This window comes from Xiphias gladius, chromosome 16 (assembly GCF_016859285.1).
Source record: "Xiphias gladius isolate SHS-SW01 ecotype Sanya breed wild chromosome 16, ASM1685928v1, whole genome shotgun sequence".
NCBI lineage: Eukaryota > Metazoa > Chordata > Actinopteri > Istiophoriformes > Xiphiidae > Xiphias > Xiphias gladius.
This window is the reverse complement of record NC_053415.1, coordinates 4,339,023-4,357,940: the sequence shown is the minus strand read 5'-3', so window position 1 is coordinate 4,357,940 and position 18,918 is coordinate 4,339,023. Positions and strand designations below refer to the sequence as shown.

The window sequence follows — 18,918 nt, the reverse complement described above, 5'->3', positions numbered from 1 at the left end:
TCAAGGTTACAAATGTAATTTTAGTATTTTTTTTTTTTTTTTAATGAATTTGTAAATGAACAGTTGTGTGATTATATTTAATCCATATAGAACATCAGTTTGCCATTATATAGTGGATATTCTTAATATAATATATTCAGCATATTCTTAATTTTACACTTATCTTTTTGTACAGATTAAATAATTAACATTAATTAGTGAGCATTACAAGTGCTGGTAGTTTTTTATTTTTTTATTTATTTTTTTTAACTGATGTACAGAACCTGGCTAGCTGTTTCTTTCTGTTTCCAGTGTTTGTGCCAAGCTAAGCAGCTGCTGGAGTGCTATCAATCTTCTCATCTAACTCTCAGCAAGAAAGTGAACAAGCGTATTTCCCAAACAGTCGAACCGTTCCTTTAGTACTCCCAACCTCAGCTCATCTGCCTGATTATTTATTCTGTTTGGGTGCAGTTTGATGAGATTTGACCGACAGAAACCAAGCAACCCACCAACTGTCATCAGATTCTAGTTCAAATGTTGCTAAATCCTGATTGGTGCACAGTACATGACATCAACTTTTTCCAGCTGAGCCCTGCCCATTTTAAACCAGTGAGAAGAGCACAGTGATGGAAAAAAAAAAAACCAAAACAATTCTTGTGAACCCTGTGAAACAATCAAACCTTTTTCAGAAAACAGTGAGTTCATGTAAGATCCCATTTCTCACAGCAGGAAGCTAACTGACAAAGAAGGCTTACAGGGCAACAATGCTGCATTCATTTAGCGTTGCCGCAGCTTTTATGTTTTGGTTAGATTAATGTTGCCAGAGAAACAAACTCGATTCATAATTCAAAAGGTACTTGATCACATAGCAGTTAAATCATACTTAACTGCCTGAAGTTCAACCATTACCAACAGATGACAAACATCAGTGTTTTGCTGCCCTCTGGTTGACACTTAAACGCCCGTTTCACCTCTGACCACACCCAGCCTCACGCCTGGGTGTGCTCTGTTGAACCTGTAACCACAGCCAACAGTCATGGAGTACACCTGCACATCACTGGAGCAAGGTGGGAAGTTGAACCACCGGAGGTCAGGAAAGACAAGATTTTCAGAGGCTGTTCGGCTGCTCTTTAAGCTTTCCAGCATCTTTTACACGCTGTTTACCTTGTTTGCCTCCCATATACTTGAAGTGTTTGCTGTGGCGTTTTGTTTCAGCTTGGCACTCTTGACCCGCCTGGGCTGAAATATTGGCTGCCTGTACTGTAATGTGTCGTGTTTCTTGTTGCAGTGTTGAAGTATGTACATATTTGTACATACGCGTGTAGATGTGCAGAGTTGTCTTTGCTGCTTGGAACTGAACTTTGATGTCCCCGTGTATTTTGCTCCCTTGAACCCAGTCACACCGTCCTTGCTTGTTTTCTCTTAAGTCCAGTTGGTCCCTCTCAACCTCCAAAATGATTAGTCGAGTAACATATTATTAGATGAACAGGAAAACACTCGGCAACAATTCTGATAATGGATTAATCATTTAAATCATTTGGGGGGGGGGCAAATGTTCTAAAAATTCACTGGTTCTGGCTTTGCAAAATGTGAAAATTCCTCCATGAGAGCAAACTGAAAATCTTTGGGTTTTGGACTGTTGGTCAGCAACAAACCAGCTTAGACTCTGGGACCTTATAAAGGACACTTGTTACTATTTCTGGTGTTAAGAGAATAATCTGCAGATTCCTTGACAGTGCAGATAATGGTTAATTGTAACTCTGTTACACTGCTAAAGGTGTAATAGGTTCTTTCAGATCCTATCCTCTGTTGGTTTTCTAAGTGTGAGTATCTTTTTTCATTTTTCTACTTTTCAAATGTTCCTTTGTAAGAATTCCACTCAAGTTCTGCTCATAGGAAATGATTCCTCCCTGTTTGATGGTAAGTCTTGATTGATGCAGGGATCTCTATCCATAGTATTCAGTCATGTTCATGTGGAATTGTTTGCATAGTTGTGTAGATGGAACTTAGGTAGCGACAGTAGGTTGCTGAGATGAATTCTCTTTCCCAATTAAAAAATCACATTGTCTTCACAAACAACATTCTGATCAACTTTTGTCATGATGAGGTGGTTGATGTCCAACCTAAGATTATTATGTGAGAAGGAATGATACTCTCAGTGCTGCTTAGAGATGACGTGTGTAACATTAGTTATATAAGAAGTCATTTGGTTCTTAACCCAGCGAGTCCATGACAATAGTCCTTTTTCTGTTTGGTCTCACAGCTGCTGGAGTCGGTGTAGCGGTGGTGAAGGTGGCGCGACTCTGTGGTCCTCCTGCAAATGTTCTCTCTTTGTCTCCGTCTCTGTCCACAGGTCAAGTCTGTTATCAACCTGCTGTTTGCTGCCTACACAGGAGACGTCTCTGCCCTGAGGAGGTGAACGCCTCACGCAGTCACCTCTTCTTACTAACTTGAGATGTTGGCCAGAGATGAATACAGGGTTGTTTCACTTTTTTTTTTTTTTTTAACAGTGGAGCGAATCCCTAACATGTAGCCTGTATAACTGTAAATCTGCAGTCTCTCAGTTTGGGGCCCTGGAACACTCCTCGGTTTCCGCCTTAATCTGTGATGTTGGCTGATAAAAGGTGTATCTTTTGTAAAGAATGTCTTTAAAAAGGGGACTTTTGCTTTTACAAGTTTGCTCAGTACACTGTTTGTGTGTGTGTGTGTGTGTGTGTGTGTGTATGCGTGTGTAGGTTTGCCCTGTCATCCATGGACATGGAGCAGAGGGACTACGACTCCAGAACGGCCCTCCATGTGGCAGCAGCTGAAGGTGACATGCAGCCTTAAATCCACCTGTCAGTCTTTACTGGTGTTACGCTTGTCTCACACACACTATGTCATTTGATGTGCTTCACACACATATAACCTATCTAACCTGTAACACAAAGCAGCCTGCCATGATAGCATGATACCTTTGGATGTGTATACTGAGGTTAAGGCTCACTCAGTGTGGTTTTGAAACGGGTGAGGAGCTACACTATATTGGACACCGTTCCCTACATGCCTTTGTCTAGTTTTATTTCAGGGCTGTTTTTCATGGCTGCATCACAAAGTTCAAGTTCAGGGAAATCTCAATGCGACAGCACAAATGGTGCTTCGGACGTAGTGTTCTTCCAGCTTTGTGGCAACAGTTCGGGGAAGCCAGGTGCCTAAAGAAATAGTTTTCCCAGCTTGCTGTGGAAGAACCTGACTGGCCTGCACAGGACCCTGACCTCAACCCCATCCAACACCTTGGGGATGAAGCAGAACTCATCCTGACTGAACCCGAGTCAGGATGAGTTCCGACCACATCAGATGTTGGACCTCACTGATGCTTTTCATGTCTGAATGGGAACAAATCCCTGCAGCAGGTTCAACATCTGAAAAGTGGGAAGACTGAAACCAGAACTGTGGAGGCCGTTGTCGCAGCAGATTGAAGACCAGGGTTTGGGATGAGAGTTTAGGAAATAGGAATACAGAAGCTTCAGGGACAGGATTGAGGTTGCCTGCAAAACTGCTCCGTCAGAGATGTGCACATATCTGAAGGGATTTTGCGCCACTTTTGCGCGAGGGCGTTTGAAGTGTCTGTCAGCATGTGTATGTGCACGGGCCTATTTCCAACGTCTGCTCTGCTTTCAGGGCACACGGAGGTGGTCCGCTTCCTGCTGGAGGCTTGCAAGGTGAACCCAGTACCCAGAGACAGGTATGCCTGGAGTCTCTTTCCTTGATGTCTGTATCTCATCAATCGCTTGTTCTTTTATTTAGAAGAATTTTGATATGTAGAGGGATATTTGCATGAGGCCATTCCCTGCGTCTCACAGCTTTGTCTTAAGTTTGAGTGATAAACTGCAGTCTGCACATTTTCCTCTGATGGAGGAGGCCTTTTGTCATTCCACCGTCCTCCGTTTTATCTACGTAGGTCCAGCATTCCTCTGCATTTATTTTCATACTGTACATTCCGTACAGCCGCTTGTGTTAGTTCACGGCATTACAATTAGAAAATCAAATTACAGACATTTGAAGCTTGCTTTATATATGTAATACAAAATGTAACATGTAATTTTAAGGCTTTAGTAGTTTTAACACCAGAGGACAGTTACATAACCAGCCAGGAGGAAACGGTTGACTCATAATATCTCTTTGGTCATTTCTTGTATTGGAAAGGTTGATGTTGAGCAGCTAGTTTAAAGTTGTCCACAGGTTCGGCTATTTCAAATCTCGATCCGTTATTACCACCGCTATGTGCAGGCGTAAACCAGAACGGGGGTCCCTCTCATTTATTTTGCAGTTCTTGATTTGAATTTGTAGTTCAGATCTGCGCAGGTCAATCAAAAAAGGGCATTTGGGTTCGTCGTTTTTGTGAGAACGCTTCAGATATTGAGTTGGCTCGCAGACGTGCGTGACCAGAACATGCGGCCTCGGAAGCTGGCGACCTGTGACACGAGAAGAGAGCGGTGTTTTTTGCACCCGGATAAACCTGAACCAGTTCAAATGGGGGTGATGTTTGCTGTCTGTGGAAAGCGTGTGACGTTTTTAGTGTCTGTTTTCCCCTTGAATGTAGAATAATGTTTGCTTTGTATAGATGGGGGAACACGCCGATGGATGAAGCGGTGCACTTTGGCCACCTCGATGTGGTCACCATCCTGCAGAACTACCATGACAAATACAGCCCCCCTCCTGGGGCTGACGACAAGGAGAGTGCTGAGAAGAGCCTGGACAGCCTGCTGTAGACCTGCCACACAACGCTACTATACTTTAGGTTTCAGCAGTGGTACACTGCGCTTTTCTGGAATAACTCTGTACATCTGCGATCAGACATTTGAAATGTGCGAGGAGTTGGTTATTTGCTTCCCGCTGTCGCTGTGTCTTGCCTGGTGTGCTTCGCTCTCTGCCCTGTACATCACTGCTCTGCTTCGTTTCCCTTCCTCACCTCTGTCATAATGTGTGTTGTATGTGTGAGTGAGCACCTTGTCGCTACTGTTTAAACAAATGATACAATATCTAAATATCTGTAATGCAGTATATTTTTCATGTAATCTTTCAGGACTGTAAAACATATCTGTGCTATCACGGGTTAGTGTATTAGTTTAGTTACAGTATAGTTCTGTTTATACTCTGACCTACCTGGTAATATTTTGGTAATACTCAGACTGTGTTATTTTTGTGAGATAGTGTAGAGTTGTTTGAAAATTCTGGTATAAATTGTACGATGTGTCTCTTATGCTAACGCTGCCGTTCTGGGCTCGTTTGATCTCCGTGCACCTGCATCTGTTTTCGTATTGTTCTCCTGACTGCTGCGAGGTCATCGGCAGGTTTTTTTTACAAAGTTCCACATCTTCTTTGAAGTCGCTGAAAGATTGTATTCTGAATGTATTTTCCAGTGGCAACGCTTGCAGAAGCAGTGGGTATTTATTTCACAGAAAGACTTTTTAATGCGTCAAATTGAAGACATGAGAGCGCGTTGTTTGTTGCATTTGCGATAAAGGAACCATTGGTTTCTTTATTTTTGTTGGCACAGTTACATTTTTTGTGTATGTTTCATGGGTTTTTAAACTAGACAAAGAATGCTGATAATATAATGTTGATAATGTTCAAAAGCAGGTGGGTCATCTGCCGTCCACCCCCACATCCTCCATCCCTTCCCATCGACAATGCCAGCAGGCAAATTCTTTCCAATTCTTTGACTCCATAGGCAAAATATATATTTCTGCAACCTGGTTTTATTACATGCTGCTGGTATTGACATTTCCTGCACACAACAATTTCGCCAACAGCACCTGGAAAGTCTGAGCTGCCTTCTTGCATTAATTCTTACCCAAATGCTTTTCCCAGTGCTTTCGATTTCTAAGCGGTTTCATTGAGATCTAAACTGAATGTGTGCCTGTGTGTGTGTGTGTGTGTTTTCTTCTTTTACATACATGACTTGCTGTGTGACAGCTTGAACTTTAGAAACAGCGATTCTTTCATCTTGAAAAACTGAGTAACAAGAGTGAGCACAAAGTCCACACAGGAGGGACAAAATATTAATTGGGCAACTCTTTGGAGTCTCTGAGGTGACAAATGTCAACAACACTGAACGAGTTAAAGGGGAAATTGAGCACATTAAATAAATGAAGGTGGTTAAATAATTTGTTTTAAAATTTAAAAAAAAATGTTATACAGTGTTAAAAAAAGTTATATGTCAACTGAAATGAGGTGATTAAAAAAAATGAAAACACTTAATGATACTTTCTAATCTTTAACCGGCTCTCTTCACTTTTCCACCCCTCCCCCAATGCATTCTTATCCTTAGCAGATGTCAAATAATTTTTTTCTTTTTTTTGTTGCTCATATAAGGAGTTCAACAAGTATTTAACTACTTTCATTTACAAATTCAGGGACAGTTACTGATATCACGAGGGACCAAACATGCAACCACCCACTGTTAATTATTCATCGAAGAGTCCATCCATCGATTTATCCTTTGAGGGTCGTGGGGACATAAGGCGGGGGGGGGGCAACCTATCCAGTCTGTAATAGACTGGACAGGTTGCCAGTCTATTACAGACAGACAGACAACCAGTCAAACCTTCACACCTACGGCCAATTTACAGTCAATCAACCTTACCTGCATGTCTTTGGATTGGGGAGGAAACCCAGGCAGAAAGGCCCTGGGCAAACCAGCGTTCCAACCCAGAACCTTCTCGCCCCACCGTGATACCCAATCAATTAGGGAGAGTGTGCTTTCTGAAATTACACGAACACCCAAGACAATCAAATTGAAAAGTAATTAAATCATTCCCTGGACAGTACTTCGAGACACCCTTCTAAGAGTCTATAGCCATGCTAAGGGCTCTGTGAGGTTTACCATGTTCACCCTTTTATTTAAAACTTACTAATTAACACTAATAACACAGTACAGCTGAGGTTGATGGGAACATCGTCATTTTTTCAGGTATTTGGTCAGAAGTACAACTTTATGGTGACTTTGGCTCACGACAGCCAACAGGATTCATCCTCTGGGGACCAAGTCTATACCAAATTTCAGATATTCAGTGGGGACCAACCAACACTGCCATGCAGCTAGCACGGCTAAAAATGGACACAATTAAACATGTGCTATGACTGAGAAAATAGGAAAATTCAGAAGGTGAAGACGTTTATTAAAGCCTAGATTTTTTGTTTGTTTTTTACAAAATTTTTCAAGGAACTACATTCAGATTCAGGAGTTTTGGCTGGGAAGATATGCATTGTGTGTGCTTTTCATATTATCATAAATGAAAATACAGACACGTTTGACTCATTCATTCATCATTTAAAAATTTTTTTTTGGCATTTTCCAGGCCTGAAACCATGCGATGTGCTGAATTTTTGAAGTTGATGTAGGGATTTTTCTCCCAGAAAGTGAGGTCTTGAAACACAGGACGGCTGAATGTGTTTATCCTTTTCTCTGTATAAACAAAATTATAATTATAGGTTCAGTACTGTGTATACTGTGGAATGCATTATATGTTTATTTTAATAAACAAAAGTTAAAAAAAAAAAAAAAGATCTACAGTACTGCATTGTCATTTTTTAGCCACAGCAGGATTTTCCTCTAAAACTTGCTTGTGCAAATATTCGAATTAAAAAACAACAAAAAAACAATATTACATTGCCCAAATATCTTAACATTGCTTGTATTTTTGTGTAAATTATATGTTTAATACATTTAGCAAATCTTAACTCCCCTGTAAGTTTAGTCAACCATATTTTTATTACATTTTAACTTTTGATGGTAAGTGATCTTGTTCTGTTTTATTTTTATTTTTTTATTTTGTTACATAAACACCTGCACCAAAAGAAAGTACAATAAAATCTATGTAAAACTAAAGTCCTTCTAGTTGAGAAGTAAAAATTTCCATTCTGATGACACAGTGCCTGTTTTCAGAAGGGGCTACCGGGATTGAAAACATTGGCCTGAGTTGTTGGTGTCCAGAGGGAGGGACCGCTGGGTAAATCGAGGAGATCATAGAAGAGATATTGAGTCAGTTGATGATCCTCTGTCTACAAGTAAAGAAAAAGAGAGAGGGGAGTGTTGGTCGAGCGAGCTAGAGAGTGGATGAAGAGAGGGAGCAGTGTCAGCGGGAACAAGAGAGAATCAGCGAAATAAAACATTCTTTTCTGTTTGACAGTGGTTACGGGAAGGTGGCGCATTGGAGCGCACGCTTCTCCCTGTCCGCCGGGGCCTCTCCGCCCTGCGCCTGTGTAGCTCGGCCCTGCGCCTCGGTCGAGCAGACACACAGACCTGCAGCTCTTTATACATCCACGACACAGAATGAGAGCAGAAGACAGATGGAGACAGCGATGTCTCAAGTTGCTGCTGAAAGAAAGTGTCGAAGTGTAAATTTTTAGAGGCCTATTTTACATTTAAAAATATTACTCAACTGGATATATTTTATACAATGTTATATTTCAACATCTAGTAAATGTCAACAGTAAGTTATGACTATATGAAGCCTGTATTAAAAAAACCTCACTTTTAAATGTCATTTAGTCCAGTTTTTAAAAAAAAGTCTTTTCAGCTGCACAGCAATCATCCTCACTCAGAAATATCACATAATCTCTTATGATAACTATGATAGTTTGACTAATCACAACATAAGAAATGATCAGCTCGACTGATTCACTGATCAGATTTTTTTTTTAAAGTATTTATAGTACAGTAATACAGTAACGTAGGACAAATGTTTCAGTGTAGAGCCGACTGACAACCTGGCAGTTGTTATAATGACAGACAGTGTAGGCTGTAGATTTTATTGTAAGTTGATGATGATCCCATGACCGCGGAATATTTGAATGTAAGGACAGGGATCACTGTCTCTGTGCTAACACTTCTGCATGGAAAGAAATATGGGGATTGTTGAAGAAAACCTGCCAGCGAGCAGGTTAGATTCACAGAGTAAGTTACTACATTTACTCTGTTTCTGGAACAGGAAACTCAGCAGTTTCTCTCAACTCAGAGTTAACTCGGAGTTTTCACTAAACCCGCTTTCTGGAATACACCGCTGGTGTTATGGCTCGCTACTTTAATTTTCGGGTTTAGTCCCATCTCTCTCATCAACCTCATTTCCAGCAACAACGCACTGTTCACTGCCTGTCCACCACCAAAGAGGACATACAAAGTTAGCAACGAGCTGGTGAACATAAGCGGAGCACGTAGCAGCTACAGAGAAAGATATTTTTCCTTAGGAGTCAGCGGAGACCAAAACTAAGAGCTGAAAGGAGAGCGAAAATTAGATTTGAAATTCGTCGGGTGGCCAGAAGCACGACTCCAAATGAGTGTTACTGGAAGTGTAAACAAGGAACAAGGCTGATCATATGTCCATGTTGAGTTAGCAGCTTGTTCCACTGCCCCCAAGTGGCCAAAAATACAAATGAGTGCAGCTTTAAAGGACTGCAGGGAAATGAGTTGTAAAATTTCAAACCCACAATTGTGTCTAGGTCCATGCCCATGTGCATGTCCTGCAGTGGGGATGGAGATGGTGTGAGAGAGCTGTGGGAAAAGAGAAAAAAAAAAATGAAGACAATTTTTTTTCCTGTACAGCCAGAAACCATACAGAATGGTTAAATATTTGTGATGCAAAGCATTTACTCCGGAAGCTTTATTGGTTTAATAATCATCATCTTACTATAAAGAAAAAGTAGAGCATTCTGTCAATGTATCCATTTTTGTCCTTTTTAGCTGCTGCCTTTTCTGCATAAACAGAGGTGGTGATCAAAGTCCCCTAAGGATCAATAAACAATAAACAAACAATAATATGTAATAAATACGCAGACTTACAGTAAGCTGGATGATCTATGCAGTTGCAATGGCAACGCTAACAGAAATCCATCAATCATTACAAGTTGGACAGGGTGAGGAGCTCCATTTCAGCCCAGTGTTATGCAATACTTGTTATGTTAGACAATGCTTTTTCAAGAGTACATAAAAAAAAAAAAAAAAAAAAAAACACTTGGTGAATAAAGTTATCGGATTCTTAGGGTGAAAGTCAAGCGAGAGACAGTACCAGAGATGCTGCAGCAGCGTCCAAAGGCAGTGTCTCTGGGGATGTCTGGGTAAAGGTAGAGCAGAGGATTCCTGGTCTCGTTCCCCTGTGCTTCCAGCCTGCAGCAGCAAATAAGGTCTGGCAGACACATGGCCAGCAGCTCCTTCTCGGTGAAAGGCTCTACTGCACGCACACGGGTCTCTATTGGGGAGCCATATACAAAGAGAAAAGTAAGCAAACAAGAAAACAAGTATCTAAATGTCTGATGTGGAAATTATTCCGCACAAGACAGGACACATGACTGGAGGCAGAAGAAACAATCAATTGTGCATTATGTACTCTCACTTCATGGTGGTTTGTTTGGGCTATTTTTATCTTACACCATGTTCACACAGAGGGTATTGTGGGCAGCATATTAGCAGAGCAGCAGCAGCAGCTCCGGTATTTTGTCTACACAGGAGACTTTCAGGTACAGTATCGAGTTGTAGATCACCCGCGTTTAAGAACACGCTTCGGGTCACGTTGACGGGCGTACGTGTAGACACACTGTTAGGCTTTTTCTCGCTACAAATGATGAGTGGTCTTATGTGAAGTGACAATGAAAGAGACATGTTAATACAATATTTTTCTTTGATCAAGGTTCGTTTGTTATCAGACACAACACAAAACTGCCAGTTACAAGCAAGCTCTGGTTTTGATTTGACTATTATTACAGTGTGAAAGTGCTGTTAGTGTTACTTTGTCCATCTGCTATTTAAGAGGGTTTTCTGAAAATACCAAAAGTGTATTGGCCTGGAAAAACCTGTATTGTTAAAACCCTAATTTTGAAAGAGTACAGAAACATACCACCATTGAAGTGTTCAACCCAGCTGAAAGTGATGGCTCCTTCTTTGTTGCTCTCGCTAAAGCGGAGCAGAAAGGTCCCGGACTGTTTTTCCTGCAACAGGACATGTGTTGTCTTCCTGCTCACGAACCCCATGATGTACCTGAAAACCCACATGCACAATATAACAAGAGGTTAATTAACCGGGAAGCATCGTGCCTTAATCCCCTTCCACATTCCCAACTAATAATACTCAGAAAACAGGGTTATTCTTTTAGTGGTCACACGAGGGCCACTGTCTCATTATTAATGTGGGAATTATTTGTGGATTATACAGTTATACACCGTGAAAAATCAAAAGACGATTTAAGATGTGCTTTACCCATCCCGCCAAAGATCCACCAAGTGTCTTGTGATCAAATCCAGGATTCTATCGATCCAAATCCAGGCACTTTCATTCTGGCACACAGGAAAACAAAAGGCAACATGTAAACAGCATAAAAACACAAACGCGCACGCACACACACACACACACACACACACATCGTACAGATTGTATGATTTGTGTAAACTACAGCATGGCAAGGACCTTTCTCAACATTCACCTTGGAGAATTGGATCCAATGAATGAGACCATCAGGATCATCTGTGAAACCCCGACCAACAACCTGGAAATGGTAGCTTTCTCCCCCTTTTTTGTCATATAGGAGTCAACAGTGATGGTGTTTTAAAGAAATAGCTCAACATTTTGGAAAATACAATTCCTTGCTTAGATTTAGATGAGAAGATCGATACCACTTATGTCTGTGTGGTAAATGTAAAGCTACAGCTAGCAACTGATTAGCTTAGCTTAGCATAAAGACTCAAAATAGGGGGGGAAATAATTAGCTGGGCTCTTTCCAAAGGTAACAAAATCTGCCTATTAGCAACTCTAAAGCTCAATAATTGAAAATAATCTCTTTTGTTTCATCTGTACAAAAAATGAAATATTTTCACAGTGATGTCCAAGAAATCACTGTACCCAGTCAAGAAACAGTCCAGTACATAACCCTCGGTTAAACTACAACGTGTTGTTTTGTACATACAGAGCCAGGCTAGCTGTTTCCAGCTGTCTCCGTTTCCCGTCTTTATGCTAAGCTAAGCTAAGCTAACAGTCTGCTGACTGTAGCTTCTTATTTAATCGCAAAGACATGAGAGTGGTATCAATCTTCTCATCTAACTCTAAGCAAAAAAGTTAATAAGTGTATTTCCCAAAATGTCAGACTCTAACCTTAACATAGATAGAAGCTGACAAGGATTACAACTTGCGCGTTCTCCAATACTGATTAGTCCTTTTGCCATTAAAATTTGTTCTAAAGGATCAACATTCCTGACAAGGGGTGAACTCCTTTTTTCAAGCTACCAACAATAAGGGGCATGGTTCAATTCAATGGAAGAAAACAGCCAAATACTCACCCACAATTTTGCCTCGTAGCATGGAGAGCTGGTTTTCATCAAGTTCTCGTTGGCCAACAGACAAAAACTGCCAGCTCAGAACCTCTGACAGCTGCTGCCAGGTGAGCGGAAGGGGGTCGGCAAACAACAACAGGTTCGAAAGAACGAAACTAGAGTTTTAATACAGTTTTCTTTCTGAAGGGACAAAATACACTAACCTAGGGATGTGACCACGACAATGGTTTTAAGACTGATATTTGAAGTTTTGCAAATATGAACTTATTCAGCAAAATAGGAAGAAAGAAAATGGTTATACCTGTGCAGGAGAAATTAAAGATAAAACTACTAAATATTAAGGAATACAAAGAAGTCATTGTTATTTGGTGCAATCTGGACATGTCTTAACTTGCAGGCATGTTTGTTGTGCTGCACTGGAGTTAAAAATGAAACTGAAATGCCTCTGACGGTAATTTAAATGTCATCTTTGCTCACCTCGATGTCACAACTCAGTACATTGTGCTGAAACCCTGTCACAAACTTCATGATGTGGAGTTCTTCAGTGACTCCCAGATGACATTGATGAAAGAGACATGGTTTAAGGAGGAAAAAAAAGGTGCTTATTTTGATCCCAAAAAAAGCACTTAGAAGTAGTGATGGGGAAAAAAAGCTTACTGAAATATAACCCAATACTAACAATAGTTTACAGGGGACAGTTATTCGCTTGTCACATTCACGGACAAATAAACACATCTAAGTTGTGACGTGTGAGTAAGTAAAATATATCCACATGGAATTCACTGGCTGATTAAGTGTTGTGGTTATATCTACCTGCCAACCCTAAAACATCTCACTTGTATCTCTCTTTACTAACTCGGTTTCATTATTCCCATTCACTCAGTTCCATCAGGTTTTATCTACCAACATGCGGGTGTTGCTGAAATACGTGCGATACTGTCCTTCATAAACAATCACGTGAACATTGCTTTAAACCTGCACTAAGGGATTTTTTTGGCCACTTGTGAGCAGTGCAACCGGCTGTAAACAACACTGGCATATTATCACTTTATAAAAAGCTGAGACAGCAAATGCTTATTTACACATCCAGCAGATACAGAGCAACAAAAAGCTTCATTTGGAGATGTGGGGCTTTTTTTTCCAAAAGGAAAAACTTAGAGACAAAGTTTGATATAATGAAAAAGTTAGAAAAAAAAATACTTATTTCAAACTGGCTGGACTGGATAACTGGCTCCACTTTCATGCCAGTGAGTGACCCATTAGAGCACCTAGTGGTGACCAATGCATATAGTATCAAGTGTTTGTTTATACCTACAAATGATTTTTATATAATAATTTAATATAAATGTCTCCTCTTACCTCTTACCAAAGGATCTTTGGTTCTTGCTTTGTTTTCCTTGAGTGACTGAAAAAAAAAATTGAAACATTTAAGTAAATGCAGTCATTATATACCTTACAATATTCATTTGATTTAAGTGATGTCTGCATTATATTACACATATTGTTCATAAATACAAAGCTATATGTTTGTTCAATGACAGAAACATCAGTACAAAACAAAAGGGATTTTTGCTTTAGCCTATGTTCGCATTACAAAGGTTGAGTTTTTCTTCAATGTCAGAGTTCGGTAGTTTGTGGAGTTTCATACCATGTGCGCAAATTCTGCCACCAAGCCTCCACCGGGCACGTCCACATCCAACACCTTACTGTTATCCCTGTTGAAATTGAAGTGACGGAACCTACGAAAACATCAGTCCAGAGTAAATCTATGTCCAAAAATGAATCAGTATTCTCGAAGAATGAAGAATGATGATATAAATAATCAGTTTACATTTCAGATTTTCAAATTGTTTTGAGAACCCTTGACCTACCCATTAATAGTCATGGTTTCTTTGACATCCCTTTTTTGGGGGAGGGTAGGAAAAAAGGATACAAAAAGATTTATCAGAATACAAAAGCTATTGAAAAAGGAACATTTATTAAAACAAACAAGATAATCAAAATTTTAAAAAGGACGATTTGTGTTTATGTAAAATAATAATGTTCTATATCACTGGCTCAGACCAAAGTCTCTTTGACATACTTGACAAACACAGGTTTGACTCTGAGCAGGCACTTGAATTCAGGTAAGTTTGCTAAGAACCTGAGAAGGCAAGAAACAGACACTGATCATCATCTCTCAATAATAATAATAATAATAATAATAATAATAATAATAATAATTATTATTATTATTATACACAGACACACACAAAGATATATATACATACATACATACACATACATATATACACACACACACAAACACACAGACGGGGTGACAAATTAAATGGAAAAACCAACATGTTGTCTCAGTGAGGTGTTGGACCACCACAAGCCTCCAGAACAGCTTCGATGCACCTTGGCACTGATTCTACAGGTCTCTGGATCTCTACAGCAGGGATGGACACCATTCTTCCAAAAGATATTCCCTCATCAATTCTGTGTTGGCTACTTTTTCTTAAAGAGCCTGCATAACAACACTGTGTTGAGTGCAGCCTTACCTAACCGCCGCTGTGAACCGCACCCCGGTCTTAAGTATTAGAGGGCGTTGTGGTATTCTCAACATGACAGGTCGTTTCTCAACCACTAGAGCACTGCAATGCAAGACCACAACAAAATATGTCAACAATATGAAAGTGTGCGAGTATCAGTCTGTGTGTATGTACTGTATACGACACACAACCGGCCTGATGCCATGTCTTACTTTGAAAAAAGCTTTGTGACCAAGGACAGGGCAAATTTCTCAGTTTCTCCAGGGAGGCTGGAGGCATCAGTGCTGTTGTATTTCTCGTTCTGGTCTTGTAGTTTCTGCAGCTGTTGGCGTACTTGTATTAGCACTTCTGCCACAGAAAATTTAGCATGCACAGGCACACATAACACCTACTTTGTCAGTAAGCATTAAGTGTGACAGCTGGGACAGAAAGACGATATGTTAAGTACACGAGTATCCTCCTTAACACGAAGTGTGAAAAGCCGATGTAGTGCTGTAGAACTCGTAAGTTCTTACCACTTCTGGAGGTGGTTCAGACAAGTGTCAACCGGACTTCCAATGCAGGCCATCTGCTGCATGCGCTTCCACTCAGGCAGTTCCATATCAGTGAGAACTGCAACAAGCTGCTCTGCCTGTTTTAAAATTTTTACTATCTTCAGCAGCACCATCTGCAAGAAAAAAAATCTAAGCATTATGTATGTGTGGAGGACATCTAATTAAGCTGCTTAAACACTGACTTTACTAATAATGTAGAGAGTGTTGTGGCTTAGAATCATTATAACAAGAATTTTATCAAGAAAGGCATCTATGACTTGGTTTTGTGTTTTGTTTTGTTTTTTTTGTTTTTAAACAGTAAGGTTTTGCATTGACATCCATGAGAAAATTAATGGGAGGAAGAAAACGGCTTAGAATAAAAATTGATACTTAAAAATAATACCCAAACCCTACACTGTCAGATACGACATGCTTTTAACACACTTCTGCTATGACAGCAATTACAGCTTCTATAAGCCTTTCACATAAGGGTGCTGTTAAAAAAAAAAGGTCAAGGATGCTGAACTTCTTAAAGGAAACTTAAAGGAAAATGATGGGATCTTCCTTTAAATTGCTTAAAACTCAAAAAGGATGAATCTAGAGTACCTGCTTTGTTTGTATGATAAAATTGGTCTGCTTAAGACATTCCTCTTTCACAGCCACATAAAAATTAAGTATGAACTCATACCAAACCCACAAAACTATCATCTGTTTCTGAATGTCTTCTACTCTACCTTCGCTTTGCCAGGTCCTCTGCATGTAGTCATGGTTTTCATATAGGACCTCCAGTGACTTCATTTCCTTCTTTACCTCCTGCATTAAAGTTGAAAGTCACAACTTTAGAAATAATAAAGTATTGTTTTCCCGGGATGACTGCCGGGTGAAATACAAACCAGCAAACAACTGTGGAATCAAAAGAAAGACCAAGGGAGTATACCGAAGCCTCCCTTTTCAGTTCGTTGACTCTGTCGTCCAACTCTGTCCATTTTTGCTCCACAGCCGAACTGCCACAACCCTGATAAAAACACAGATATATCTGTCATTCTTGCTGTTATTGGGGCACGGTGGCGATTCTTACAAAACAGACTCTTATGCTAACAGTGTGTGCTTCTTGAACCTTTACAGGTTGCGCTACTAAACACAGTCAGCATTAAAAAGAGGAAGCCTAACTCGAAGAAGAAGCATTAATCCCTTTCTTTTTTGACAGATTATACCAGAATTAGCTGAAAATCTTGCAGAACGCCAGGGACGTCGTATTCATCTGCAAAGCCCTTGATCAAACCGAAGTACAAAGTTCATTGCGACAACTTGTATCAGTCAATTTACCAATTTTTCAGAGGCTGAAGCCAGCATTTTCTTTTCCTCCTTTGGGCATTCAGAGAGGATTACGGCCAAACTCAGTGGCCCATCTTGCCCCAGAATAACCAGGTTGGTTTCTGACACATTTCTCTGAGCCCTGCAGCTAAACCAGTGGGCGTTTGGCCTGTGAAATGGTCAAATGAGTACGGCTAAATTAGGGGGTGCGTGTGTAGGTGCGGCCCTGTCCATAGTTCTGAAATGGATGTGACAGCTTGCAAAGCTGGCTACAGCTGCCTGGTTAAGCACAACACTGTGGCCCACAAGTGCCAAAATCTAGTCTAAGGCAAATTACATCACTGGTACAAGTGATGCCCCGTGGGCGTTGGGATGCCCAGGTTGAGCGCCACTACTCAAAATAACAAGTGCAGTGCAGCCGAGGATGCTCCCAGAAAGACACATCATCTCAAATGTGGCACTGCATTGCAATGTTCAGTCCACATTACAGCATGTCTTCCCTACCACCAAGTAGTCTTTCATCCCTGGAAAGTCAGGACTCTGCAAAATGATGTTCTCCTGGACAGAATGGTTCCACTGTTGTTCCAAATACACCAGGAGTTCGTGGAAACAAGCCTTTGCTTTATTTTCCTCCACAGCTGCCAAATCCCTAACAGAGCAACAGAAAATGTGCATTAATTTAGGGGTTGTGTCTTGCGACATGTGCTGAAAGAGGGCATACTTTGTATAAAATAATTCAACATCAAAAGTAACAAGTAAGCGAAGCCTCTAACACAGGGGGCATCTCTGAACAGTAAAAACGGGGCAGGGGGGGGTCTACTTAACTGCTTCCTCAAACTAATGGAATTTTAAAGTCAGCCAATTAGACAGAACATTTGGGCCAAGCAGGGGGTTGAACTGCCCCTTTAGCCCAGTGGATTTGTAACCTGGGTGCATAATCTGTGCAACATTTATTAACAGCAGTATCTTCTTTTGTTGCATTTTTGTGGCTTTTCTTTCTTCTTTTTATTTATTATTATTGATATATAGTAATTAAGTACTATTGGTGTGTGTGTGTGTGTGTGTGTGTGTGGGGGGGGTGGTATGTGATTCAATCCAGCTGAATTCCCAATAAAGTTGCTCTCGTTTACTTTTTCCTGTTTCTGTTGTCAGACAACGGAACAAGTGTGAAACAGTGACCGGAACTTACAGTAAGTGGGTTTTTACATAGAGGACTCCCGATGGTTAAACGTTACCTTGCTGGCTACGTCTATTTCCAAGCGGCACCAACCAATATTTCGAATCACCTATACGACGTGGGAAGTTCGCATATAGTGACAAACCCACGAACAATATGACCAACTCTGCGGTTTCTCACCTCTAGTGTTTCTTTTTTAGCTTCTTTTAGTTCATTGTTTTTGGTCTCGTGTCCTGCTGCATCTCAGTTTTCACCAGCCCTTGTTCCCGCAGCAGCAGCAGCAGCAGGCGGTTTTTTTCAGTGGAAAAACCCGGTTTAAGCTGTACGCTCAGCAACCAAGAGCGGGCAGAGTTGGCGACCAGCAGGCGAACACAGTGGAGCATCCGGCAGCTGAAGTGCCCGACATTTCCCTCAGGAAAACAGGTAGAGAGGAGAGGGAATACTGGACTCGGATTCATCAGGTGGACAGAAACACAAGTCCAGCTGAATGCTAATGCTGCGCCGTGTCTGCTGGATGTGTACATAGGCACCTGTTTGCCAACACTTTCACACCCTTGACTACCTTTTCAAGGAATAGTTTGACATTTTCGGAACTCACTCATTTGTTTTCTTGGACGAGAGATAGATGAGAAGTTCATTACCGTTCACATATTTGTGTGCTGCAAGCTGGAGTCAGCGGGCAGTTAGCCTAGCTTAGCATAAAGACTGGAAACGGGGAAACAGTTGGCTAATTTAAGAATTAAAAAAAATGTGTATCTGTATTTTTTACTTAGACTTGCTCTTGACTTCATGAAAACTAATTTCTTGATGGAGGCCCTGTCCCCAGTCCCAAGCCCAACATCTTTCAAAGACAAATATCAGGCCGGTGTTGCTAGAGGTGTAGAGCCCACTCAGTCTACTTGTATTAAAATAGCTCATCTTATCAGGTTCTCCACACTCTCTGTCCAAAGGTGCGGAAGGGCTTTTGAATTGTATGGTACTGGATTTGAGTGAGCCTATAAGCTTTTTCAAGCAAGATCGTTTGATCGTGGTTTGCAAAAAAGGTCTAATTATTATGATTGGGTCTCGCTTATGTAATCAC

General features: G+C 40.7%; 2 protein-coding genes across 4 annotated transcripts in view; one reads left to right on the top strand and one right to left on the bottom strand.

Moving 5' to 3' along the window:
* glsb (glutaminase b) overlaps positions 1 to 7,048 on the top strand; it is a 38,553-nt gene extending 31,505 nt beyond the window's left edge. For 2 of the 3 annotated variants that reach the window (XM_040148540.1, XM_040148543.1), the window contains 4 exons: positions 2,333 to 2,394; positions 2,715 to 2,791; positions 3,640 to 3,703; positions 4,583 to 7,048. In XM_040148540.1, the coding sequence (XP_040004474.1) occupies positions 2,333 to 2,394; positions 2,715 to 2,791; positions 3,640 to 3,703; positions 4,583 to 4,730 (351 nt within the window). In that variant the 3' untranslated portion in view covers positions 4,731 to 7,048. Of the gene's footprint in view, positions 1 to 2,332; positions 2,395 to 2,489; positions 2,695 to 2,714; positions 2,792 to 3,639; positions 3,704 to 4,582 lie in introns of those variants that run through there. The other variant, XM_040148542.1, reaches the window with a different exon arrangement.
* A 462-nt stretch (positions 7,049 to 7,510) lies between these two features.
* On the bottom strand, positions 7,511 to 18,220 carry LOC120801616 (signal transducer and activator of transcription 1-alpha/beta-like). The gene is made up of 22 exons (XM_040148767.1): positions 18,092 to 18,220; positions 17,867 to 17,946; positions 17,165 to 17,309; positions 16,673 to 16,795; positions 16,284 to 16,361; positions 15,953 to 16,159; positions 15,334 to 15,480; positions 15,026 to 15,180; positions 14,823 to 14,915; positions 14,363 to 14,422; positions 14,151 to 14,180; positions 13,928 to 14,018; positions 13,646 to 13,684; positions 12,757 to 12,843; positions 12,286 to 12,436; positions 11,436 to 11,476; positions 11,213 to 11,289; positions 10,854 to 10,993; positions 10,029 to 10,208; positions 9,803 to 9,839; positions 9,451 to 9,514; positions 7,511 to 8,025 (listed from the first exon to the last, which is right to left on the bottom strand). Exons 1-22 carry the CDS (start codon positions 18,218 to 18,220, stop codon positions 7,906 to 7,908), a joined length of 2,274 nt encoding a protein of 757 aa, XP_040004701.1. The 3' UTR covers positions 7,511 to 7,905.
* Positions 18,221 to 18,918: the final 698 nt, after the last annotated feature.